The sequence below is a fragment of the Maylandia zebra genome, linkage group LG3, assembly GCF_041146795.1.
Source record: "Maylandia zebra isolate NMK-2024a linkage group LG3, Mzebra_GT3a, whole genome shotgun sequence".
In the NCBI taxonomy this organism is placed as follows: Eukaryota; Metazoa; Chordata; class Actinopteri; order Cichliformes; family Cichlidae; genus Maylandia; species Maylandia zebra.
Genome location: NC_135169.1, coordinates 53,724,679 through 53,751,591, shown reverse-complemented (window position 1 = coordinate 53,751,591; position 26,913 = coordinate 53,724,679). Strand labels below are relative to the sequence as shown.

At 42.7% G+C, this 26,913-nt stretch overlaps 2 protein-coding genes across 3 annotated transcripts in view; both read right to left on the bottom strand.

Moving 5' to 3' along the window:
• The window catches only part of mta2 (metastasis associated 1 family, member 2), a 32,372-nt gene extending 13,528 nt beyond the window's left edge, over nt 1-18,844 (bottom strand). The window contains exons 1-3 of the mRNA XM_014412962.4: nt 18,442-18,844; nt 7,952-8,019; nt 5,433-5,526 (exon numbers count right to left, since the gene is read on the bottom strand). Of these exons, the coding sequence (XP_014268448.1) occupies nt 5,433-5,526; nt 7,952-8,019; nt 18,442-18,469 (190 nt within the window). The 5' untranslated portion in view covers nt 18,470-18,844. The remainder of the gene's footprint in view (nt 1-5,432; nt 5,527-7,951; nt 8,020-18,441) is intronic.
• Nucleotides 18,845-19,575: 731 nt separating this feature from the next.
• Nucleotides 19,576-26,913, bottom strand: part of eml3 (EMAP like 3) — a 32,439-nt gene continuing 25,101 nt past the window's right edge. For both annotated transcript variants that reach the window (XM_004574306.6, XM_004574307.6), the window contains 8 exons: nt 26,672-26,803; nt 26,489-26,556; nt 22,853-22,941; nt 22,554-22,651; nt 20,956-21,043; nt 20,767-20,865; nt 20,534-20,664; nt 19,576-20,313 (listed from right to left, as the gene is read on the bottom strand). In XM_004574306.6, coding sequence (XP_004574363.2) covers nt 20,107-20,313; nt 20,534-20,664; nt 20,767-20,865; nt 20,956-21,043; nt 22,554-22,651; nt 22,853-22,941; nt 26,489-26,556; nt 26,672-26,803 — 912 coding nt within the window. In that variant the 3' untranslated portion in view covers nt 19,576-20,106. The remainder of the gene's footprint in view (nt 20,314-20,533; nt 20,665-20,766; nt 20,866-20,955; nt 21,044-22,553; nt 22,652-22,852; nt 22,942-26,488; nt 26,557-26,671; nt 26,804-26,913) is intronic.

The window sequence follows — 26,913 nt, the reverse complement described above, 5'->3', positions numbered from 1 at the left end:
TCGTCCTGACCTTGATGGAAAACATCATGAGGTCAAGGAAAGCTGTGTAGGAGGATTGATAAGGACGCAGGGAAAGCGAAGCACTAACCTGGGAATCTGACCACAGTCACACTTGCAGATTCACTCCTCTCAGAGCTCCTCCACAAAGCTGCCATTTTCTCATCTATCCCCATGTGGCTTCAAGTGTACGTGTGTCATGTATTCATGCTGAAAATAAGTCGATTATATAGCTTAGAGTTGATAACTCAGATGAGTTTCTGTGAGATTTGTACTCATGTTCAAACCTTAAGGTTCATTAAAACCTGGCAAATAACATCTCCAAACTCCAAAAGCTGTATTGTTGTGTTCAGAAAAAGTTAGCGTTTAAAAAAAGAAAAGAAACACTTTTAGTGTTTTGAAATCAGTGAAGGTGGGTAATAGCCAAGGATTTATTCCTGCACCCATTTAAGTGGAAGAAGAAGAAAGAAATGAAACTAAGCCTTGTAGGAAAAAATCTAATAGTTTTGAAAAGTGAGTCCTCAAGTTAACTTTAATGGTCCAAATGGCAGAAAAATGTTACTACTATTAACATGTGAGTAACTGCAGTACCATTAAGAGCAGTTAGCAGGCCCACAGCTGTTAGAAAATAGGCAAAGCAGTCCAAAGATGGTTGCAGTGACATAAAAGCAAACAGATAACAGCAGCTATTTATTTCAGTCTGTGTACATTGAACTGCTGCACAGAGGGAGAGAAACTGCACATGCAACCACTGGACTGGTTCTTGTGTTTTTACTACATGCCTCATTCATTCACTCATTCATACAAACACTCCCGAGGTATCGAGGCCTGTAGTGTGAGCGAAGCCAAGTCTGAATGAAGTGCAGAGCAACAGTCCAACCACAGTAACTGAATAACAAAGACTGCGAGATGCTGCTTTAGATATTCAAAGAAAAAAAAATTGCACACTAATTTTGTAATGACAAAAAAATCAAGAATTAAAAAAGTAGATTTTCCAGTGATTAAAACTAAAGCAGCAGTCAGCACAGAGCAGTGCAGGTTGACACTGGTTAGTATTGTTGTAAATATTATTAGTGGACTTGCTGTAAAGCAATCTGATTATCTGACACTAGCAGAGCCATGAGACACTTTTCAGACACAGAGAGATGTGAAAAAACGAAGCCACACGTGTGAGTGTGTTTCGCCACTAGATTGCGCATTCTGAATTTCAGGCGGTCAAGTGATTTGCTGTAAGAAGGAGGGGAGGGACTACTTCACTCCCATCTCTGTGGACCCCGCCCCTGCACTGAACCACAGGAAACCCTGCCAGTGAGGGCACAGGAGAGAAAGAGAGGGATGGTACCTTAAGCCACACCCCTTTTCTGTTAACCTCTCAACCCCCCCCCCTTCACCGGTCCGGCTAGTCCCTGCCAGACAAAGTAGGAAACCCTGTGTGCCAAACCGAAAGCGCCCATCCCCCTCCACAACATGTATCCCCAACTCCACACACACACACAAAAGAAGACACAGCACACACAGAAGGAGCGACGGGCACATTTCTAGAGAAAAACACATACTTTGTTAGAAACGCACTGTCCCCGATCTGACAAAGACTCCAGATGCATCACAATTAACTCACTGGTTGCTGTGGCCCTGTGGACAGATCAAGGGCCTTTTGTTCTGCATAAAGAACTTGAGTATAAAGAAGGAGGAAGAGGAGGGAGCAGCAATGAAACAAGCGAGTCCAATAAACAAGGTTTGGTCCTAACGAGCAGCAGTACAGAACGTGCACTTCTTCAGCACTAAGAGGCCTAGAAGCGACCAACCCAGACCTAAACAGAGTAGAACAGGACTACTTATACCCACAAAGGTCAACGATGGATCACTGTGTGCCTCCGTCATACTTCAGTGCACCAACAATCTTGATAAGTCAGTTAAGCAGTGACATTAGGAACACTGTAACTACCCTGTAACGAGACGTATTTGAACTCCAAATGCTAGTTAGTTTCACCTGCCGAGCAAAACTGGATACATTTGGAAATTAAGCTATTTTATGACATGAGTAAAAAAAAAAAAAAAAAAAAAAAAAACCAAACAAAGACTGGCCTGAAAACATTTTCCCTATTAGACGCACTGTTTTATGTTCAATGACAAAACAACAACGTGTTTGTTAGAATCCTGCAGTAGCCACTTTATCCTTTTGCACGAGGCAGTCAAAGCAAGTAAGAATACAGCGCTTTATAATTTTACACGATCCACAGCTGGTGTGGAGCACCCACAATATGGTTGCATACGTACAGCGACAATAAAAGGCTATTATATTCTATTTAAAGACTGTGCAGCTTATCATGGCCCAGGCTGAGAGTTCGAGGGCTGGGGACAGTCTGGATTTGACTTGGCCAAACTTGTGTGTAATGGGTCTATTGTGCTCTTGCATTACTTTACTGATCCATGTAGCTATTTGCATTGAAGCATTACAAATACACACGATTTGATCCACAAGTGTGATACACCACAGTCAATTCATGTTCTAATTTTTTTCCAACTAAAAGCATTCACTTTTTTGTGGCACACTGGGAAAAATTCCCTTCTCACAGCAAACCTGCCAGACACACTCATTCATTATCACTGAAGAAGTCAGGCTGTTGTTACAGTGTGAAGCTCTGAGTGCTCCAGAATTCATTCTTAATTTTATTATTATCGTCTTCTCTTGCAAATATTTTCCCCCCTTCTGCCAATTATACATGAGCAATGACCTGATCCATCCAGCATCAGCTCATTGCTTCTTTACTACCTCACACATCATGGCTGCAGTGTACTGGTGGCTAACTAGAGAGCTAACATAGCACAGTGGAAGCTAACAGCCATTAAAAAGCTCAACAATGACTCATTTTCTCTGTAATTATGTTCAGTGCAAGACTTGTTGGGAAGTCTTTATTATATTACAGTAACATAATATGTTGTGGTCAAATCTTTGTGTGTGTGTGTGACACTTACATGCTTTGCTGACGAAGACTAATGCAATTAGGTGAAAACATCGTGGTTCTTATCATGTACTACTTACTAATGAACAAAGTTTAACATTAGCAGCGACTTGGAATCTATAGAATCTGCAAATTATCCTATAAAAAGCTCTCTCTTAATTCATGCAAAAATCAGTCTGGATTTAAACCGCATTCTCTGAACGTCATGAATGTGTCCTTAGAACCGTTACCACAGCAGGCCGTCGTTTAGTCAGTCACCTTCAACTGTTTTCTGGCACACTAGAAATTAAATTCATCACATTTCAGATGCCAAACATGAGCTTTTAGTACTACATAATTCAAATCAAAAGAGCATGTTTCGGGAGCCGTTTTAGCTCAGCGGTTTCAACCTTTTTTGCGCCACGGATCGGTTTATGTCCGACAGTATTTTCACGGACTGGCCTTTAAGTTGTCACGGATAAATACAACAAAATAAAACCGGTATCAAGATTTATTTATAACACATGGGAAAAGACCCAGAGAAACAGAGTTAGCGATAAAAAAAAAAACAAAAAAAAACAAACAAACGCTAAAAACCCTACACACACACACACACACACATATATACATGTAGTTTTGGCATCTAGCACAATAATACATAAATGCAAATATTAAATATTATAGATAGATGTAGACCGGCATGGCTATTTAATAATGATCAGCTGGGGATGTTCAGCTCGTGTGCTACATCTCCTAAATCCACCACGTATGGGAAACAGACTGCTCAGCCTCCTTTAAAGAGCAGCCATACCTTTAAAGAGGACACATGAATGCTGCCAGCAGATACACTGATGGCACACATTATGGACAAATGTTACAAGTGCCAACATATGACCATTAAAAAGAAAAACCAAACAACCAAAAACAACCAAACAGCGTGTGTGTGTGTGTGTGTGCTGATGGACAGAGAGGGGGAGAACTATCAATGCATCCGTGTGGGCGTGTCTTTGTCTGCAGAACTGCAGCCTGAGGAGTAAGGAGGTAGAGCTGGTGTTGGGGAGGGGCTAATGACTGAGTGATCAGTCTCCAGCAGTGTGCATGCCATTACCAACAACTCACTGCTTCAACCCTCTAATAACACACAGAACAGACACTGGGCTCATAGGGTGGAACCGGCTGGTTATGGCGCTCCATGTATGCCCTGCCTGCTCGCATCTTAGACCGTGCTGTTATGTGCTGGATTGTTTCAGACCGTCTTTGCACAGCCTGCACCCGGGGTCTTGCCTGGTGTGACAGACCCCAGCCTCTATGGATCTTGTGCTCAGAGCTTGTTCCTGTGCTGCCATGACTAGCGCCTCTGTGCTGTCTTTCAGTCCAGCCACTGGTAGGATTTCTCAATGTCAGCCACTAATAGCTTATCAGGTGTTATAGTGAATGATTGCAGTAACTGAATCAGTTACAGTGTCTGCAGTGTCTGCAAGCTCCTAGCTTGTGGAGTTAGAAGCATGTGATGGTGTGGAGCGGTATCTCCCTCACTGGAAAAAAAAACAAGGCTTGTTATCATTGGAGGCAATCAAGATATCAAGACTGTGGTAATCCCATTACACCACAGTCTGGGACTGAACTCCAAGATGATAACTTGCCATCAACGAAAGGAGTTTATCAGAGACCACATTCAGAATTTGGGAATAGAGTGGATGGAATTGGCAGCCTGCAGTTCTGACCCTCAATCCCACTGAACACTGTGGGAGCTGCTTGGGCCAAACTGACTCAAGAGAACGTGCACAGTGTGTTTGTGTGAGTCCCACCAGTTAGTTAAGTCCAGCGTGTAGCTGCCAGCAGTTTTTGGGCTAATTTCAGTACAAATGTAAGTGCATTTCATACATTTATTTTATAATAGTAATAATTATTATTTATATTTACATGTATATATATGTACACATTTACATTTATATAGAACTTTTTGAGACCCTCAAAGCACTTTACAGTTCCACTATTCATTCACTCTCACATTCACACACTGGTGGAGGCAGCTACGGTTGTAGCCACAGCTGTCCTGGGGCAGACTGACAGAAGCCAGGCTGCCATATCGCACCATCGGCCCCTCTGGCCATCACCAGTAGGCGGTAGGTGAAGTGTCTTGCCCAAGGACACACCGACCAAGACAGACAGAGCTGGGAATTGAACCGGCGACCTTCCGGCAACCATGGCCGACCGTGGTTCAGGGGGTTGGGAATCAAAGCCTTTACTGGTTCATTTTAAACTGTGTAAACATTTAATAAATAAATAATTAATTAATTAGAGTAAAAATTCTGAAACACCATTTTTCATTCATGAAAACTTGCCCCCTTTCATTTTTCAATGTCAGAGCTGAAGTAGTGCTTTGGGGTTGCAGTGTGAAGTTTATTAAAAGAGTGGAGCCACATCATAGCTGCTCTCAGACTGGAGAAGATGGGCACTGGGAGGAGCTCTGGCTCACTGGTTGCTACTCACTTGCGTTGCTGTCAGCTAGAGTGTTGAGGTTGCCCGAGATGTCTCGCCTCCTGAACAGACACACCACTTTTGCCTCCACATTTCCATTGGCTGTCTGCAAGTGAAGAATCAGTAATTACAAATTAGAACCAGAATGATGCACTAGAGTAATTCCCTCCTACTCATCAAAATCATCTAAAAACTGAAACTTTGTACCTTCCTCCTCCTTTGATTAAAGCCACTGGTGGCTTATTTAGCCTTGATAACGACCAGATTCTAAGTTATTATCTATAAATCATGACAAGTCTGTCGTGATTACACTGTACTCAAAGTAAATACTCGAAAAAAGGAAAACAACAACAACAACAACAACAACAAAAGCTGGTTCTGAAAGTCAGGAGATGAGTTGGAAACAAGCATACAGTTCATCACCAGTAGACAAATCACTGGCTTGTTTTCTTTGGACTTACAAACCAAAGTGTGTGTGTGGCCTCTGTTGTGTCATGTAGCTGTGTGCGCTTTTCCTCTGGTGGATATGCTGGATTTCGTTATTGGTGCTACATATAAGGAAAGGACACCTATGGAACATCTCATTGCTAACTGCTGTGCAGCATGGTGGTGCTCCGTTCTCAAACATCTTTCACACAGCTCAGGTTTTTACTTTTTGGAACATCTTTGCAAAGCCAGTACTGGAGCTACATTGGCTTTCACAGATCCTTCTGATGCAAGAACATAATAAGTCTACAGATTACTGATTACTGTGTACTCAAGTTTTTTTGTGGTTTTGTGCGTCAAAGCAATGAGGTGACTACTGAATGTCAGATACTGGCCAAAAAGCCAAAGGCAGACTGCAAATGTGAAGCCGTCTCTAGGTAGAAAACAGGAGAAGGTATACAGCTCCTGCGTGATTCGCTCCTCTGGCTTGTGTGAGACAGGAAGCATTTTTGGGAGAGGCACAAATACACCGTGTTGCATCTTGTTGTTACTGCTGATTTTTAAATAGTTTGCATTGTTTATGTAAGTAGTGATAAAAAGTTGTGTACAAATTTTGAAAGCAAAGTTTTATACACAAGTTGTTGAAAGTCACAGTTTATGTTTGCATTTTAAGTTATGAAATGGATTCGTTAAATATGATTGTGGTCTTCACAGTACAAAAATGAAGGTTTCCAATCAGGTTTTATGTTTTTAAGACAAAATGTAAAAATTTCAGTCATTTAATAGGAGCCAGAGTAGAGTCGCTACTCCTCCACATCAAAAGGTGCCAGTTGAGGTGTTCGGGCATCTAATTAGGATGCATCCTGGCATCCTTGGGATTGTCATGCTGAAAAATGTGTCCGTTGCCAATCAGATGCTTTACAGATGGTAATGTATGATGGCTCAAAATCTGATGCTTGGTGTGGTTTTGGGGACCAGGCCGGGGTCATTTTGCTTACAAACCTTATGTTGCGTTCCAGTACCCCAAGACCGGGCCGTAACAGACATCTAGCAACATTAATCAACTCGAGATATTCTCCATGGATTAATCAATCACAGTGCTGCCCTCCACTTTGCAGCCTGTGCGTGGGCAAACCTGCCAGTGTTGCGAGCAGATTTTCACGTGACATCACATGTCACACGTTTGTAGCCTGTCAACCAGCCGTGCACTGCTCAGTTGGGATGAAACTGAGTGAACCATCGTGTCAGTTTTTACCACCATTGTAATGATACTGCAGTAAGTTTGTGGGGAAAAAAACACAAACAAACACTAAAGTCTTGGTTTCCAGTTAACTTTTTCTACTCCCACAGTTAGGTCCATAAATATATGGACAGAGACAACTTTGCTTAATTTTGCTTCTGTACATCACCACAATGAATTTTGAATGAAACGACAGTTGAAGTGCAGACTGTCAGCTGTAATTCGATGGGTTGAACAAAAACACTAAAAACCTTTTTAGTCCCTTCATTTCAGTGGCTCAAAACTAACTGGACACATTAAATAAGTGAAAATAAAATGTTCATTTAAACACTTGGTTGAAAACCGTTTGCCGGCACCGACAGCCTGAAGTCTTGATCTCATGGACATCACCACATGCTGGGTTCTCCTCCTTTTTAATGCGCTGCCAGGCCTTTACAGCTGCTGTTTGTTTGTGGGCCTTTCTGTCTGCATTTTAGTCTTCAATAACAATACTCCAGCAGCTTCCTGTGCCTTAATGGCGGCTATAAATAAAACTACCGGTAAGTACAAGACGAGGTTATGGCACTGAGCAAAGCGACCATTGTGGTGGGTTACTGGGGGCTTAACCCGTCAGTCACTGTGTTCAACAATCAGCACTCGGGCTGATGCAGTCCTCCTGGTGCTCAGCACAACACTAACAATGCAATCAACTAGTCTCATTTTTCCCCCTCATTTAAATGAAATTAGTCACCAGAACATCCTGGTAACCACTTTGAATAGGAAGAATATTCTATAGTTTTGGTGCATTACAGAAGGTAAACAGGTTACAGTACACACAGCTGTTTGAGAGAAATATAAAACTGAAAAAAACAAAAAGCCAACCTACCTTATTGAGCTCTTCTATTCTCCGGATCAGGTAAGGGTTGCTGGAGGAGTTCTCAAAGTACACATAATCTGAAACAAAAAGTAGAGAATCAGCTTACAATGGATTACATGTCAGCCCACGTCCCTGTACTCATCAAGTAAAGAACTATAACAATATACTTTACAGCAGCGTAAACTTTTAAAAGTACTGACTGATTTTTATGTCACATGTTTATGCAGCAATACAAATGTTTTAATATTGAAGAACATTAAAACATTACTGTTGGCCACATGTCGGCAAAGTTATCTGACATTAGTGATGTTTGTACTTCATGTGCTTCAGGTTCTACTTGATGGCAAAGCCTTTACTTTAAAATATACGCCGTTCAACAGTTGACTTTAATCTTACAGATAATGTGACAATATTCTGAATAATTAAAGTCAGGAATATATCCACAAACACAACAAGCTGTGAAGGCAGCCTGCTTTGCAGTCCTGAACATCACGGCACAAGCACGATCCACTGCACTGTTAATGTTAGCTATGTTGTATTGCTGCCTCTGTTCGGTGGTGTCGAGCCGAGCTGACGGTTCACTCGTCAAGCTGAAAGAAAGATGCTTTAAGCAAACGAGTCAAACATGTGTCCACTGTACCATCTGGAACTCTTCTTGTTTAGCACTCGTAATAACACAAACACTAAATCCTCCTTCTCTTGTGCTGTTTTGTAGCAGTGTGTACACCTGAGACTGTCACCTGTCTGTCCGTCTTGCACACCAGCACCAGCTGGCTGGCATTGCTATATTAATACTGCAAATGTCACTTTTATATCACATAAAAACACAGATATCACTGTGGGCCAAAGGGCAACTCTAGTGTAATTCCAAAACCTTCGACTTCACTTCACCCAAACTGTCCACCTATGATTTCTAGCTGCCCACCCCTAACACAGCAGGGCAACTCCTGCCAGTAAGTCACAACTGAATAAACTTGTGAGTTCATGCAACTAACAGTTGTGTGGATGTATTGAAATAGATTTAGTGGTAATGAATGGTGTCATCGGTAGACGTACGCAGGCCTTTAAGTACATATAACACTTCATGTAAACATATGTACCTTGTGAAATAGAATAAAGAACTTCTAAGAATACATGTTGGTTATGACTTGCCCCACTGAAGAGTACACACAGGACATGGTGGTAGTTTCCTAAAGGGCGAAGCAGCGGCAAAAACACGTGTGGCTCAAGCTCCAGGAAATATGTGCAGCTTTGTTTGTGAACCATCTCATGAACAATCACCACTTTCTTTATTCAATGCAAAATTGTTGGGTTCCAGTATTGTTCTGCCATTAAAGATAAAATAATGACCTTTTTCCATTATAAATGCTCTCAGTGCTAATCTTGATTATTAGCTTGAGTGAATTTTAGGAGTGCCAATAAAACTCGCTTGGTTGAGCAGGGGGCCATTATACTGAGCAGCAAATGCTCACAGCTTTTTGAGAAACAAGCTACAAACTGACATTTTACCCAACAACATTTTGTAATTGAGAAGCAATTTTACGTCCTGATAGTATAATGTTGTTTCCAATTAGAAGCAAATAATATTAATACTCCTCAAAATCTTAAGTTTCATTGGAGGGACCAAAACTACTTTGGTCTAACACAGCTCAAATATTTCACAAGCATGCTGCACACAGAAATGTGTGACAGTGTCAAGCCTCTGTGTTTCTAGTTCAGTCATAAGCTCTTCATAGTCTATTATGCAAACCACAAGTAACCCTTCTTACAGTGAGCGCTTCATTTTAGACTTCAGCTGGGTGGCTACAGCACTGAAATCAATGAGGCTCTGGCAGGAACAGATCAACTGAAATACAGTTTTATAAAGCAGGATTGTAGCTGCTGGTTTTATAATACTAGGTCAGACTCTGGCTCTGATGTTGGTCATGTCTATGTTTAAGAGGCATCTGGAAACCCCATCTAAAAAGGTCAAGTGGTCAGCCAGGACTAGCCAGCAGTCTGCAGTGTAACCAACATTCAAACCATATATCCTATTAACATTGCTTAAATCACTGACACCAATTCAGACAAGAAGGAAACCGAACAAAGTCAGGAGAAAGCAGCTCTGTCAGCAGCTCTTCAGTCCCTGCAGTTCAAACCAGCAGAGTCACAGACGAGTCTTCACTATACGACCAGGCTGATAACAACTACATTAACTTCTGCAGCAGAAAATAAAACCAGCATCAACACTTAAAACACCAAGTGAAGCCTGTGCCAGTGAAGTGGCACGACTGCACTACAGATAACGTATTACACAACTTGTTCCACAAGTCGACTGAGGAGTAACTGAAAGTAGGATGTCACCGTAACTGATACAATACAATACAGTTTAATGTCAAAATTCTCAGAATGCGAGATAACGATCCTGGCTTCTTTTTTTTACCACAGTGACTATAGGCAGTGGATGTACTGAGCACGCAAATGTTCTGGAACTGACAGTGGCAGCATACGTGTGCTACTCTATCCTTAAATGCTAAAGAAGGGCTGCTGCAGTAGGTCTGCACTGACTTAAATAAAGACAGTAATCCTGAAATACACGCTACATTTTCATGAGACAGCCGTCTTTGCTGCTGTTGTGACTGTAGCCTATGCTCCACAGGCTACAGTGTTTGGTGAAAGGTAGGTGAATGCTTACGTTAACATCATGTAATTAACATTATGGTATGGTAGTTAGTAGGGTACTTGGCAACCAGGCTGTCCTGTCAACAAAACATCCACATTTTAAATACTGCCATACCTCAGGGATTTAAAATGACTTTTTGATTAAAATGTCTTACGTTAGGGATGTTGCTACCAACTGATTCCCTAATTGACTAAACAAGTGGGAAAAAGAAGACGAACCAACTATTATAGCACTCAGAAACACTCAGAAATCAAGTTAAATTTGAGAACTGTTTAATAATCACATTCTTCAGTAATGAATCACACCGCTTAAATGTGCATCACTTCGCATCGTGCATTATGAACATTACACATTATCCTCCGAACAACCAAACAGAAAAACATTTAAAAAAAACATGTTATATATGATATGAAAACATGTTACTACAAAAGATCTTAACATACTAATAAAATATCATAAACAGCATCTGAAAAACTAATAAACTGTTACTGAAAAGTGTGTGAACCACAGCTCACTCCTTTCGATGTGGAGAAGCAGCAACTGAACTCCTAGCCCCGACTGAATGACTGAACTCCTCACCCTAGCGCTAAGAAGAAGCCCAGTGAGATGATGTTCCCAGCTGCTGAGAACAATGCTAAATATTCTCTCTGTCATGACTCTGCCATCACGGAAAGAACTTACAACAATAATGGGCAGAGAAATGTATTTATGCCATCTGTCATAAATTTTCATATTAATTTACTGAGGTCAGAAGAGTCCCAGATGGAGCTCTTTGATTTTTGCAGGGTTTCTCTGAACACTAGCGGTCTGACCCTGGGGTCATTGCACGAGTTTATTCACTAAATGTATGAGTCCCACAGTGTTAGATCCACTTCAGAGACAGTTTCAAGAGTTGTTTTACGGCCTTGACCAGAGTAAATGGACGTGGACAAATATTGACAGCTTAGGTAAACAGCAGACTGAGAGTCTACACTCACTACAGATGAACGATGGTGAGAGTTGTTAGTCCTACAGCGGCCAACGTTTCTAGGACTTTGCACTGGAGTTGAGAAGGCTAAGAAAACAGAATTTACAGATGTTGAGCGGTGACATTTTGTTTAACATAACACTGTTGCAAGGTTGAGTTTATGCACCAATTTACAAAAACAGGGGAATAAACTGACTACATATTAAGCAATATTGACTATGGGCTCAGAATAGCAGCACAACCTGAGCAACACGAGCTTTACAAATAACAGATTTTTAATCATTTAGCATTCATCATACCACTAACGACAGGCACAGTGTTTCACTGTATCTTTTGATGTGATTATTAACAGCAGTGTTGCTTTTCATCAAACTCCATCTGGTCCTCCCACAAGCAGGGACAGAGACCCCCGGGACGATATCAGTGGGTTTCTGATGAAACGTCAAAAGCAGAGATGGGGAAGAAAGGACTGCGACAGGGAGAGGATTTCTTGCTCTACTTAGCTCAATGGTGGGAAGCTCGAAAAGAGAGACATCATCTCCTTGTTCACAGCGAGAAAAAAAAAATACCACCAAATTACATAACACTGGGTCAGACAGCAAAAGGGGATAAGCGCTCATGTGCTCAACATGACGGATTCTAGATCTAGAGACAAAATGTCAGCAGGGGTTATTTTTTCATACTAAAGCCGTCCATCACTTCCTACTGCCCAGTTTGAGGGGAGACGATGCTCTTACACTGAGGCAGTGATCACCCAGGTAAGATATGCTCAAATTTAAAGTTCATTTCAGTCTCAGCTCAATGTACCATTTTACCTCAAACGCACTGCAGTCAAAGGAGAGCTGGTTCTGTGTTCGGGTAATATGTAAACGCGTGGGCAGAGGATCTAAATTAAAGTGATGTGTGTTGAGGCAGCCATGAGCGTATGCTGTGGACATTTGCAGCTGGAGTGGTGCTGACTGTCAGGTGCTTGAGGGTGAATAAGGAGGAGGAAGCCCTTTGACTAATCTCTGGAGAAGATAATGATCTTATGCAGGCTGAACACTGTGTGCTTCAGGAGGACTGGTGATGTAGGAACCAGCACCGGCCTGCTCTTACCAAAAAATGATTCAGAAATATGAACTTGATGGAAACAAAATTGTAACTGATGTACATATCATAAAATGCATTTGTTTCTGCGTTACATACCAAAGAGTTTAAAGTATGTCACAGTGCAGGATACTTGAAAAGGCCCCAGAATGAGTTTAAGCCAACTGTGAAGTCAGCATTACCCTGTTGCCTCAGCAAAATTTCTACTGATTACTGCAGAAAATAAGCTTCGTGCAAAACGACCTTTTTAGCAAGAAAAAAGAGATAATGCAACTTTTAGTGATGTGCTTCATTAAGCATTAAAGTAAATGCTGAAAGAGGCATACACAAAACACTTTAAAATTTACATAAAGAGGCTGATGTTTGCTGCACAGCAGCAGTGGCGCTAATGTTTGGGCTACTGCAGCTATACCAGTGTGAACGAGCTCAAAGACCAAATGACAACAGAAAATGTTGATGAAAACTTCTGCTGAAGAAACTGTGTGGATAGTTTGTCTGTTTCCAGTCTGACAGAGCAGCAGAAGAGCATATGCTGCAAACTGCAGCCCACCCCCTGGCTACAAGGATTTTCTCTGAGCAAGCTCTTTCCCAGCTACAGAGTGTGCCGACACAGAACAGGTGTTTAACACTTCACTGCCACATCAGCTCCATATATGAACCTCACTGCCCTGTGTGTGCGTGTGCCGTACAGCTTTTGAGAATGTACTATTTGTATTAATGTCTACATTATTCATTTAAAGCTGACCAAATTATTTAATTTTCCATTTGGTTTGTTTTCTATTGTAACACTTGAACACACCTTATAATAACCTTAGTAAGATACTTCCATATTTGCTACCCTTTCCTGGTTTCCTGGTATGCCTAATAATTCCCTGACAACCTCCCTCTGTAGAAGCCACCGTTCTAATACCAATGAACTACTTTCCATTTAAGATAAACAATTTGGACTTCTTTTTTTTTTAATAAAAATTGCTGAATTTTAGCATTTACGTTCAAATACGGGGAAGAGACGCACGGTGAGGCAGGAGCAAGCTGAGCCTCACCTTGGATTTCCCAATCCCTCACAACCTGTTCCCTGTAACGCAATGAGAGCGAATCAATGTCTCTCTGTCGCCAATCAGATGCTTCAAACACTTTCAATATATGCAGGCTAAAATTAAAGAGAAGCTGCCCGAGGCCATGTTTACCCACAGGTACGCACACAAGCTGAACCTGGTGCTGTTGCAGAGTGCGTGCCCGTGTCACATGCACTTTATTAAACCAGCAGAGGGACGTTTCAGTAGCGGATGGTGGATGATCAAGTGCCGTTTACCCAGACCATAAATCTGCACCAAAACTGACCTGCACGCATCATTGCATTTTATTATGGAAAATCCTGACCGCTGGAATAATGACACGCTGATGATGGCAGCAGGATACGATCAGTTTCTCCTCCTGGGATGTGAGTGCGTTTTCAATGGAACTGACGCGTTTTTCAGAGTGATGCAAAACGAGGTGCTCTCACGCACGTGCACGACACCGCTGCTGCTCTCGAGCGCAGGAGGCTGGCGTCTGATAATTTCTATGACTGATTTGAGTAGAAATGTGGTGCACTTGGCCTGACAGGAAGTGGAAACAGAGTCAGACAGGTGATCAGAGATGAACAGAGACAAGCGCTCCGTTTAATTTTGGACAACAGTGATCAAATGAAGGCCAGGTTTGATCATTTCCTTGGTTTGGTCGATTGCGCAAAATTGGGTGAAATATCATATCTTGATAAGGTGAACCTACAGAGCCTGTCAAAATGCGCCAAGCTGTTGGACTTTGTGAGACTTGAGGCGGATCTCATCGGACTGTATAGCTCACAAACAATGAGAAATGAATGTAAATCTCCTAGACGGCTTCTCAACTTTTTAGCCCACAAGGATCTCATTCAGCTGTTCCTGAGGCAACACAGTTGCTTCAGCTGGTCATTCTCAGCACTGAAAAGAAATAAGACGTACAGTTGGGGCAGGACTGTTCCTCCCTGGCAGTGATCTCCACTGAGGTGGACTTTTAAAGTTGAAACAAGACGAGGAGGACTTCTACAAAAGGAACGAACATTTTTGTCAGGAAGGATCAGCGCAGGGACTCCATTTATAAAAATATGACCACAATAACTTTGTTTTTTAATGTTTGTCACATGGGGTACAGTTAGTATGTGTAAAGAATGCTGATATGAGATATGAAACATAACCCATTAACTGCTGCCGATGAAATGGGAGAGAGGACTGGCTCAATTCAAGGCAGCAGCAGCAGCTGGTGGTGGTGGAAGAAAACTAAATGAATGTTAAAAAAAAAAAAAAATTCATGTTACGAAATGCTACTGCCAACAAGTCTGAAGCAACACTGACAACCGTTTCATAAAATAAAAATAACATCAAATGGCCATAAGAGCAGCAGTTGCGTGGCAGGACAGTGGTAACTGCCTCAGACAACTGGAGTGGAAGCAGGAAGTTGCCCATACGAGCTGCCGGTGCCACGAATTGAGCCAGCCCTTGCTGTCAAATGATGAATAATCTATTCTGTTGGGTTCATATATTTCTAAATCTGATTCTGATGAAGGCAGTGCCTCACCAGCCCTGAACCTCACTGCACATCATCTCTCCTTCAAGCTCGGGTCCTCTTACAGAGCCCTGGGAGTTTGAGGGTCCTGCGCAGTGTCTACGCTGTTCCTAGGACTGCACTCTTCTGGACAGAGATCTCAGATGTTGTTCCTGGGATCTGCTGGAGCCACTCGCCTAGCTGCGGGGTCACTGCACTGAGTGCTACAATTACCACTGGGACCACTGTTTTCTTGTCTCATCCTGGACTGTGGTACTGACACTCATTAGTCCCCGACCTCCTTCCTTTCGCTTGGCAGTCTCAGAGTGCTGGACTTGGAGTGAAACCCTCCATGCATGGTCAGGAGATTCCTCATCTTGACGTCAGTGGCTTCGATCTCCTCCTTTCGCCAGCTTATTATCCCAGCAGGGTACCTGATCACAGGCAGGGTGTAGGAGTTGATAGCACAGATCTTGTTTTTACCGTTTAGCTGACTCCTCAGGACTTTCCTGACCCTCTGCAGGTATTTGGTGGTTACAGCTTTCCTAGCGACCTCTTCATGGTTCCAATTTGCCAGTGGGATCTCCAGGTACTTGTAGCTGTCCTCTATGTCTGCAATGTTGCCTTCTTATAGTTTGATTCCCTCAGGTCTGACTACCTTCCCTCTCTTTGCTATCATCCCACCTCACTTCTCCAGTCTGAATGACTGGAGACGCAACGACCTTATTCACTGTTCATGAATCCATGTCCTTCAGCCACATGCTGAGGAAAGCAAAGTTCTGACATACAAAAAGCTGAAGTGAAACAAAAACAATGAAAAGTGTCACTGCAACCACCGTTAGTGCTTTTATTACTCCATTCTCCCGTTTCCTGTAAACTTTGCTCCCTTCTCTATTCCACTTGTCAACATTCAGTAATTCCAATCCAGATTGTGTATGTGAACAGATACACGTGGGACCATAAAACCAGCGTAATACAGAGACAGACAACCATTCACAGCTACGGCCAGTTTAGAATCACCGAGTGGGTAACTCGTGCCTGAAGAGAACCCACACACAAAGGCCCCAGCTGGCTCGATCAATTCACCAGATGCAAAATATTATAAAACCTCAGTGACATGAAAAACTGAACTTTGTAGTTTTTAAATACAACTGTACAGGTGTTTATTTTTACCCTATAATTGATTTAAAATACACATAATGATGCATTTAATAGTCTTTGCTAATGAAAAATCCTGTTCCTGGGTTTATGGCTCATTGATGCAGCACTATGTGGCATCACACTATGGCCTTTATTTCCCTGCACAAACTTGATCTAGCAAGGTGGCTGGGACAGGTCCAGCAGCTCTTCCAACCCCTCTACAGTCCAACCACAAAGTGATGGAAGCACATTTCTCAATGTGTAAGATACTCAACTTAATCTTAATCTTGAACTTAAACTTAATCTTTGTTCACAATATTTACCACTGAATTTTCTGACAATTTTCCATATAACCCTTTATCAATAATTCTCTTTAGCTAATGCATGACTAGTGCCAAGCTTTGTCTTCTGATGCTTTATCTCTTCTATAAATTCCAATAATTAGCTCCAAACAATAGGTTTCTCTAGGAACCCACCTTACAAAATGACTACAATTTCCTAGCTGATGTTTCTAAATTGACTGTCCTTCCACATAGCGCTATGTTGCTCTCAACAAAAATGAAACCCTGCACACCTCTGCACAAATAGTAGCTACAATAGCAGGGATCCTAAAGCCGAAACGTCAAGTGTTTTAGCAGCAACATACGTGGATCCATGAAACTGCACTGCTGAGGTCAGTCATACACACAGAGCACGGAGTGCGGGTTAGTGATAAGAAGTTAATGGGGGGGGAAACAAAAAACACTTTAACTGTTCAAACATTAAGCGCAGAAATATGCAGCATGTTTTGCAGAGCATAGTTTAATCGCTATGACCTAAATACCCCACACACTCGTGAGACTGCGATTAGCCTTCCCCCCCACTCAAGATTTTCAGGGAACCCGTAGCTAGCACCGTCTCCGAGGCTTAGCACTGAAAAGGTTGCACAATCAATACTGAAGCCCAGAATCAACTGTCCTGATGATCCGACTGGAAAACTAACAGTAGAGAACAGCAGCTTGCTTTGTATGAACCATAGTTTAGTTTCTTTTCTGACGCCTGCAAAGCAACCTCCAATGAACTGCATCTTATAAATGCCTGCCTGCCACTGGTGTCGCGAGGGGCTGCGAAAGATGATATTAATGACTAATTACCTGATTAATACCACCGACATACCAGTTTCCTTTGCAGCCATGTAGCACTGATGAAACATTTTTAACAAACGAGAACTTAACGAGTTATTACCACTCAACTTGGTACAAATTCAGTCGTTCACTTGCAGGTGTTCCAATATAACTGTTCACAGTCTGTAAACTAAATTCTTAACACAATTTTAACTGAGCTCGGATAGCACCGCTACTACGCCAAGCTAACAGGACTTAGCAGCCAGAATTAGCACATCTAGTGATATGGCGGAGGCGATAATGAAATTAACCTACCAGCCTGACACAGCTAGCAGAGCGGTGTTAGCAAGCCATCACAGACGTCACCAAATTTAGCTAGATGCTTACTTCTCAACCGCCAGCAGCTAATGCTAACTAGCATTGTGTTCATTTTGAGGACGTTATCAAATCTATAGACTACACGTCAGAGAATTGGACAATTTACTGTTATTTCGCTTATCCATAACCAACACATATGTTTGGATCTCCTGGATCCAGCTGGCTGGATGGATTTGTATAAATACAAACTTTCAGAACCGGTTCATGCTGTGCGACGGCCGCCCTGTGGTACGGTACTATGATGGCGTGAACTAACTGGGATATAACACAGATCTGTTCTAAAAGTTGAACTTTAAAACAAATATACACTGATCAATGTATGGTATTATTACAGTCCGAACACAGAAGCAGCTATACTTGGCTACAGCTGTGTGGAAACCAAATCAATGTGAAGTTATTTACGTCTGTCTGTAAGCTAAGTCATACTACATTGTTTCGGCAGATCTGACTGTCTTGATGAAAGCCCGGAGTCGCGCAGCGTACGCTAGCGTTAGCTAGCTGCTAACAGCAGAGACAGCTAGCGGCTAGTTAGCCAGCTCCCAGTAGAAGCGAACAATCACGTTGAAGGGGTGTCTTAAAAATGTAAACCATTCCTTACCTCCCACTCGGTACATGTTGGCCGCCATTCTCTCGTAACCTTTATCAGAAGCAGTCCCAGGGTATTCCCCGCTTGGGTAGAAACAGGTCGATGGGAGTCTATTTTATTCCTTCATTTATCGTCAACACCCCCGCCGCGAAACAAAGCCGGCTCTGGGTACAACAAGAGAGCAGTGGCGGGTAAAAAGTTGAAAGTTTCCGTTGGCGACGCTCCGGCAATTATCTCCAAAAATAGAAGTTTTTATTTTCTCTCTCTGGCGACCTTCCTCTCCTCTTCTTCACTCACTTATTCACATACAGCTAGCCTGTCTCTTACTCCACTCTTCCTCCCATCCTCCGCTCCCAGCTTCATCCTCCTCTTCTTCACCTCCGCTCAGTTCAGCGCGCGCGCACACACACAGACACACACACACAGACACACACAGCCCCCCCTCCCTCCCTCGTGTACAAATCGTCAACTTCGGATTTTGTCGACAATCACCGACGTCTCACAGTCAACTTGTTCACCGGCGCTGGTTTAGTGACACGGACGGCCTGTTTATGAAAAGTACGACATGCTAAACTTACTTTACTGCTTGTAGCTTACAAAGTGTCTCAAGATGCTTACCGGAAACAAACGCTTATTTACAAGATGTACACACAAACACAGGCTTTAATATCGCAAATTCAGAGAATATACAGACGAGTCAGTGTAATGATGGCAGCAAATATGCCCCAAATAGGTCAAATTCTGAACGGACGGAAGCTGTTAAAAATGAGATACAAGTATAAAAAACAGTTTAAAAATAGAGTGAAAAAGCACTAATGTATGTGTTTTTCTTGTACGGGCTGCTGGTAGTGCAATAGATGGCAGTGTTGGAGAGCATATCAGTTTACTGAAGTATCACACCTAAAGGCAGTTAATGATTCAATTCATTTTATTCAATTAATTTTATATTTTCCACCTTAAACCATGTACCTTTAACTGCCTCCCAACAGGAGGGCACCGCAGACTTTACTGCCGTCTTCAGTGAAAACACATTTGCTGAGACTTCAGTCCTAGGTGTTCTCACCTGAGACCTGTTATTTAGGAAAGCACTCACAGGTTCTGGAGTGGCACTGCCCACTAGTGACACTTCACACACAACACACCTCGGAGTCTTCTCTCATTTATTTGGAGCTGAGCTGATACGACATCACAGTATTGCCGACGTACATTTAAATACATAAAAAACTGCACTAAAGTAATCATTTTCAAGTGTACTGATCTACTGTTAGACAAATGAATGAATACGAGATGCTGAGTTGATTTTAATGGGACAGGCCTGTCACAGTCTAAGCATATAAAAAGTTGAGATGTTAACCAAACCTTGTTTAAAACATGTATAAAATCACGTGCACGGGCAGTGCAGCACTGTTCTGCACCAGCAAACAAGAACGGTTCTCACCACATACACAACAGAATGACAAGGATTCTGTCTTATGGGAAACATCACACACACTGTCCAGTTTCACAAGGATTTAAAGCATAACATTAACATGGATGTTCCTCCCGAAGAGGATGTTCTGCCTGAAACTAGCAGCAGTGTCAGTCCAGAGGACAGAACGAGCCCATAACTCACTTCGATGCCTCTGCGGCTGTAAGAAAACAGCCCGCTTTCCCTCACTCTTACAAGCAGCCGTCTCCTTAGCTGGTTGCAGGTTCTGGAGAGCTGGTAGAGGTGGATGAGGCCGAGGCCAGTCTTTCACGGCTGTTACCCACCCCCCCTCCAATCACCTTCCACTGAAGGATGCAAGTGTCCTTCCCGCCAATGGAGAGCAGGTGAGAGTCACTGTGAGTGAAGCAGACGTTGGTGACGTGGCTGCCGTGGCCCTCGTACTTGTGGCTCGGTGCCTGAAGAGAAAAGAAGCAGGTCCACTTCGGATCAGAGCAGAGGAAGGCCCATCATATCCCACTTACTCCTCCCCCCTCATTGTCTTTCCAGAGTAGGATAAACACCTTTCTACAAGATTCCTACTGTTAATGCTGAATCTGAATGTCCCACAACTCTAGTGACTCTTAAAGCTGGCTGACTTTTACCATTTGATTCTTATTTAAATAAGAAAATAGTTACCTTGAGTTTAGGACAGGGGTACTGGAACAGATGAACCTTACAGAAATCATCAGCCACAGCCACCATCTTCTCGTTGTGAGAGCGACACAGCGCGTTGATGTCTGTGCCGTCAGAGCCTTCCAGCCACACACCTGAACACCACAGTACCACACTCATCAGTCTGATTGCATAAAAGAACCCCATGAAGTTAATGCAATACTAAAGGAGGATAACAGCATTTTGGAGTTTCTCACCCATCACATGGAAGCCTAGCACACAGGTATAAGAGGCCCATTCTCTGTCTTTGCTCTCAAAGCGGTTCCTAAGCAGCTTACATCCTGCTGCTATGTCCCCTGTTAAAACACAGAGTCACTAAGCTGAAGAATGTACTGCATGGCATTCCTATAACAGCACTGAAAGCACAGTGCTGGATGTTCACTTACAGTAAAGGATCTCATAGTCGCCTGAATTTGACATGATGTACTTCCCATCTTTGGACCAGTCCAGGTGAGTGATGAAGCTGGAGTGGCCCTGATCCAACAGATAAGCAGACAGAGTGTCACTCACATTAGCTAAAGAAAGCAAGCTTTTATTGTGCATTTCCTTCACCATCAGAGAACTCCATAATAATTAATCTCCGTGTTTGCAAGCTCCATACCACACATTGCATATGAAAGATTTCCAGGTCATTAAAAGTGAAGTTAATGTTCAAGTGCATTTAAACGGCATTCTTTCTAATAGCTAGCATGAGTATAATAATAACAAATTACAATAGTCTAGCCTAAAAGTAACAAATACATGAACTATTCTTAACAGATGTCAGATAGCATACTGCTAAGATTTTCAGGGCCGAGTACAATAACCTCAGTTTGATCTGAATTTACAAGCAGAAAGTTAAAGACAAAGACCTGCATGGCCTCTAAGACATTCCTGCAGTTTAATCATTGGTGTGTGTTATCTGGCTTCATGGACAGATAGAGCTGGGTGTCATCTGCATAGCAGTGAAAATGTATGCTATGTCTTCTAATGATGCTGCCTAAGGGAAGCATGTATAATGTAAACAGAATTGGTCCTAGCACTGAACCCTGTGGAACTCCATAATTAACCTCAGTGTGTGAAGAGGACTCTCCATTTACATGCACAAACTGGAGTCTATTAGATAGATATGATACAAACAATTACAAGAGGCGTGTAAGACTGCGACTCTGCTTCCTGGTCCCATCTCTGCATAGTCACATTTTGGGGGGTTTAATAAATTTGTCCAGATTTCTAGAAATGAGAGCTGCTCCATCCAAAGTGGACGTCATCTCTCCTAACAAGACCAGGTTTTCCTGGAAAGCTTCCCAATTATCTATAAAGCCCACGTCGTTTTTTGGACAGCCACTAATTTAAGCATGGGGCTAAACACGTCACTCCTGGTCCGATTGGGGAGGGGACCAGAGAAAACTACAGCGTCCGACATTGCTTTGACAAAGTTACACACCCATTTAATATTAATGTTAGTGACCTCTGACTGATGTAACCGGGGACCTTTACTGCCAACATGAACTATAATTTTATGGGATTTGCCCTTTCAGCCAGCAGTTTCACTACAGGGGCCGGTGCCTTTAGTTTCACATGTCTTATAAATGAATCGCTGATAACCAGACTCTGTTTCTCGGTGGGTGTATGGCCGAGTGGGGAAAAACCATTAGAGACATGGACAGGTTTGTAGTGTCATCAATAAAAGAACCTGAACAGGATCACATTCAGGGGTAGGTTAGCTAACAGGAAGTTAGCTGTTCTGACTGGAGAAGTACATCACTGCACCAACCCTCAGCAGCAAGATTAATGCTTGAGAGTTAACAAAGGTAATGGTCATTCTACGGACCAGTGTGATGTGTAATAATATGTGGACGACAATGAAACTCTGTACACAAAATTTATTGACAAGAAGGAAACTACAGCACCAGAGCAGGCTCATATTGGATGGAGATGTGCTGCGCTGTTAACCAAGAAGAAAAAACCCAAGTGAAATAAAATAATTTAAAGTTTAACTCACGTTACATTTTCCAAAGCGGGTGTAACGCCTGCCACTCTCTGTCACACTGTAGATGTAGATGAAGTTGTCATGTGATCCTACAGCTAGGAAGCTGCCATCTGAAAAACAGACTCACAGAGTCAAAGAGGATCCCCACTGTGAAACTTTGCTACATCCCACCCTGTGAACAACAGTTTTAAGCTTTAACTCAAAGTTTGCTGCATGTTTTTTGTGTGAAGAAGGTCCACATGGTTGGATGTGAGCAACACCCTAATCTGTCACATCTACAGTTAATATAGGAGGAGGAGTTACTGACTGACCTGGTGAATATCTCATGACAGACAGCTGCTCATTCCCATCAGTGGATTCAGAAACGACCTCCCTGGTCAGCAGGTCAAGGACCATCCACCTGTCGGTGTTACAGGGGGTGGAGGAGGAGACAGGTGGAGAGTCAGAGAAAAGAACAGACTGGAATGCTCATGGCTAAATTCTCCATCTTTTCTTCTTCTTTTGCTGTACAGGAAGCCACAGATCAATTCTTTCTTTTAGTTTGTAGCAAAAGTTTCGTTATGTGTTGTTTGTGCCTTTATATTTCTGCGGGTTTGTCGTATGATTAATAAAGAAGTGTATCCATACTGATGCAGTCCCGATCAAAGGTTTAAGATCACTTGAAAAATGGTTAAAAAAAACAAACATATTTTGCACAGTTGGATCTTAACAAGTTCCCATGTCGAGCTTCAACATGCAACAAGAAGAAATGGGAGTGAGACAACACACTTTGGTGAGCATGTAGTTTATTAAAAACAACATTAAACTGAAACAGGCTGTTTTACAGTTTAGTTTAAGACCACACCTACAAAAATACCTGTAAAGCCCCCAAAACACAAATCAGAGTTCCAAACGTGAACTCAGGAACGTTTCTCTGAGTGGTGAAGACGGCCGCACGAAGCGATCTACTGTCTGGGACTGTCGTTCATTTTTGGAAACTTCCCTTACTATCCATCCCCAAAGGTTCTCAACTGGACTTAGATCAGAGCACATGCAGGACGGTCCAAAAGAGTGATGTTATTCTCCTGGAAGAGGTCCCTTGTCCTTCATGGCGTTGTGTACTGTAGCGCTGTCCTGTTCAAACACCCAGTTGTTACCACCCGTTACCACCCCACTCAGTAATGAGGACGCTCTCTGCAACATCTGGACAGAGCCAGGAGCTGTTTGACGCCCCTGCACCTCCTGAAGCTCCGTTGTTCCACTGAAGAAAAAAGCACCTTAGACCATTATGGCGCCCCCTCCACTGTGGCGCGTAGATAGCATCTCAGTCGGGATCTGCTTGTCATGCTGGTAACGTTGGAAACCATCAGGACCATCAAGGTTACATTTTTGTTCTCATCAGAGAATTCTTCCACCTTTCAATGTCCCATGCTTGGTGCTCTCCTGCAAAGTCCAAACAGTCGCTGTGGCGTCTGATGGTTACGGGCTGCAGTCGGCACCAGTAACGCCCTTAATTTGGGTCGAGGATCGTCCAGTGTTTTGGTGAACAGCCAACTGGATCCTCTGGCTCAGTGCTGGTGACGTTTCTTGGGGTCTTCCATTTGACTTTTTTCTTCCATTACCCTCAGGATCATTTAAGAAATTCCACCTATCTGTGTCCGGCCTCAGCAGTGATGGCGCTCTGCTTATGCAGTTCAACAACCCGACTACGTTCAAAACACGAACGTCTTTTTGCCTTTGCCATCAGAACATCCTGACAGTGTGACAGAAAATGAGAATGAATCCACACTTCTGCACAGATTTGGCCTTTTAAAGGCACGTGGTCCTAAACCTTTGATCAGCTGTAAAACAACCTGTCTCACTTTAAGCGTTGTTTTCAGTAAACTGCACGCTCAGCAAAATGATTACCTATTAATCCATATCCTCAATAACTTACTAACCATTTTCAACATTGCTGTACAATCACTCCACACACTGGGCACCACAACATTAAAGAGCCACAGAGTGTTGATGGGTCACAGTCCAGCTGTCCGGCTGTAGAGTCGATGAAGACCGGGCTTCTTTGACGGTGCTTTGAGGGGAGTCGTTGGATTGTCATGAAGCATAACGAGGAAATCAAGTTTATGGTTTATGAAATGTTGTTTCAAACTGATTTTCTCTGTCGAAGATGTGTTTTAGATCGACTGCAGTATTGGTGATAAACAAATGCTTTCATGTCCAGTTTGGTATCCAGAATTGGAAAGATGTATTCCATCTCTTTTTTTAAATGTTTTTCTTGATAACAAAGACAGATCCAGTCAACTAAAATGATCTGATGCTGATTTGTTTTCAGCAACTGGGTTCAGCCATGTGCAGCCTCCCCTCACTGCCATGTGTCATGATCAACAGTATGCAAAACAGCAATCACCCAGCTTTATACCAGCTGCTTTGGTAGTGACAATCAACAACTGTGCAGCTTCACGAAACTTTTAGCATGCTTTATGGTCATCATTCGCCAGTATACGCCTTGCTTTCACAGTCATAATCAATACAGGTGGTGGAACTCTTTATGTTAATAGAGGCTACCAACGACTTCTGCCCTGTACCAAACACAAAGACACCAAGCTTCTCTCCTTACTTTTGTTTTTGGTCATTTTGCCTCTGTAGACCAATCATTGGATATTACATGAAACAATCAAGATGTGACTGAATTGCAAACTGCCAGGTGAGCTTGTTCCCATTATTTCAAATTAAATGGATAAAGATGTGGAGTTGGATCCAAGACTTAAACTGTGGTAGAGGCACTCTCAGTGTCAGGCCCCAAAACACAAATGGTAAATGGCCTGTATTTGTATAGCGCTTTTACTAGTCCCCCCTAGGGACCCCCAAGTGCTTTACACACCCAGTCATCCACCCATTCACACACACATTCACACACTAGTGGAGGCAAGCTACAGTAGCCACAGCTGCCCTGAGGCAGACTGACAGAAATGAGGCTGCCATATCGCACCATCGGCCAGGTGAAGTGTCTCGCCCAAGGACACAACGACCGAGACTGTCCGAGCCGGGGCTCAAACCGGCAACCTTCCGATTACAAGACGAACACCCAACTCTTGAGCCACGATCGCCCCACACACAAGTTGATCAAAGAAAACCCCTTTATAACACTGAAGAATGCAGGTGTATTACTGTCAAAATCTACAATCAAGAGATGCTTTTATGATCTGAAATACAGAGTTTACAACAAGGTGCAACCCACTGGTTGAACCTAAGAACACCAAGACCAGAGTAGATTTTCCCAGACAACATCTAAAAGAGTCGACGCAGCTCTGGAACAAAACTGTTTGGACAGATGAATCCAAAATAAAGTTGTGACAGAATAAAAAATCATCCAGGCGAGTAAATCCCAAACGGTTGATTCTGTTCATCTGGATGTTTTCAGTGGGAGAAACGTTTCATCATCATCCAGGTGACTTCTTCAGTCTCAGCTGACTGCAGGTTTCCAATCTTATAAACAGGACATTTGCACAATGACTGAAACCAGCACCACTGAAGGAACAATGGGCTGGGAGGTCAATTGTCATGACCGTTGATCAGTGGCCGTGAGTCCCATTCACAGAGAGTTGGGGAATGGCTGCAATCACAGCATGTAAGATGGTGACAGACGTACCCTTAGAGTTAAAGACAAAGAAACTTGTTTCTTCAACAGTCAATCACCTGATGTAACCCAACAAAACAGGCTTTTTATTTAATGAAGAGCAACAAACGGCAGTAATACTTCTGTTAATAAACCCCCTAAATTAAAGCTGGAAGTCTGCATTTCAATCACATCTTCACTGTTTTGATTTTAAATCCATTGTGGTGAAAATTCTCCAAAAAGTTTCAATATCTAAAGCTTGTGGGTGTAAGAGTACACTGAAATGTTTGCTGAGTTTATTTGATTTTTCAGCGTTTAGCTCAGATATACAACTGCTGCTGCTTTGACTTACCGTCCTGTACTGAGGCCGACTGACACCACCGATCCATTGGGGCAAAAACCAGCACACAGGCCGTACTCCTGCCAGAGACACAGGAAAGAATTCAGAATTATGGAGTAAACTTCCCTGTAAAAGATCTCGAATAGAAATGAACAAAGCACTCAAAGAATGAAGGTTGGAACTCAGGAATCTCACCTCGAGGGTGATGCACCAGTCCAGCTTGTGTTCCTCGGTGTTCCACAAACACACCTGCCTGTCATGGCCACAGGTGAGGAAGATGTTCTGGGAGGGGTGAGTGGCCAGCCCCCACATCTCATCTACATGGCCCTGTGAAACACACACAGACACACAAAGGAATACAAATGAAAGCAACAAGTGGTGTTGCAGTTTAACAGCATATTTGAGAGTAATTTTAAAATTCCATTATTTATCTAATA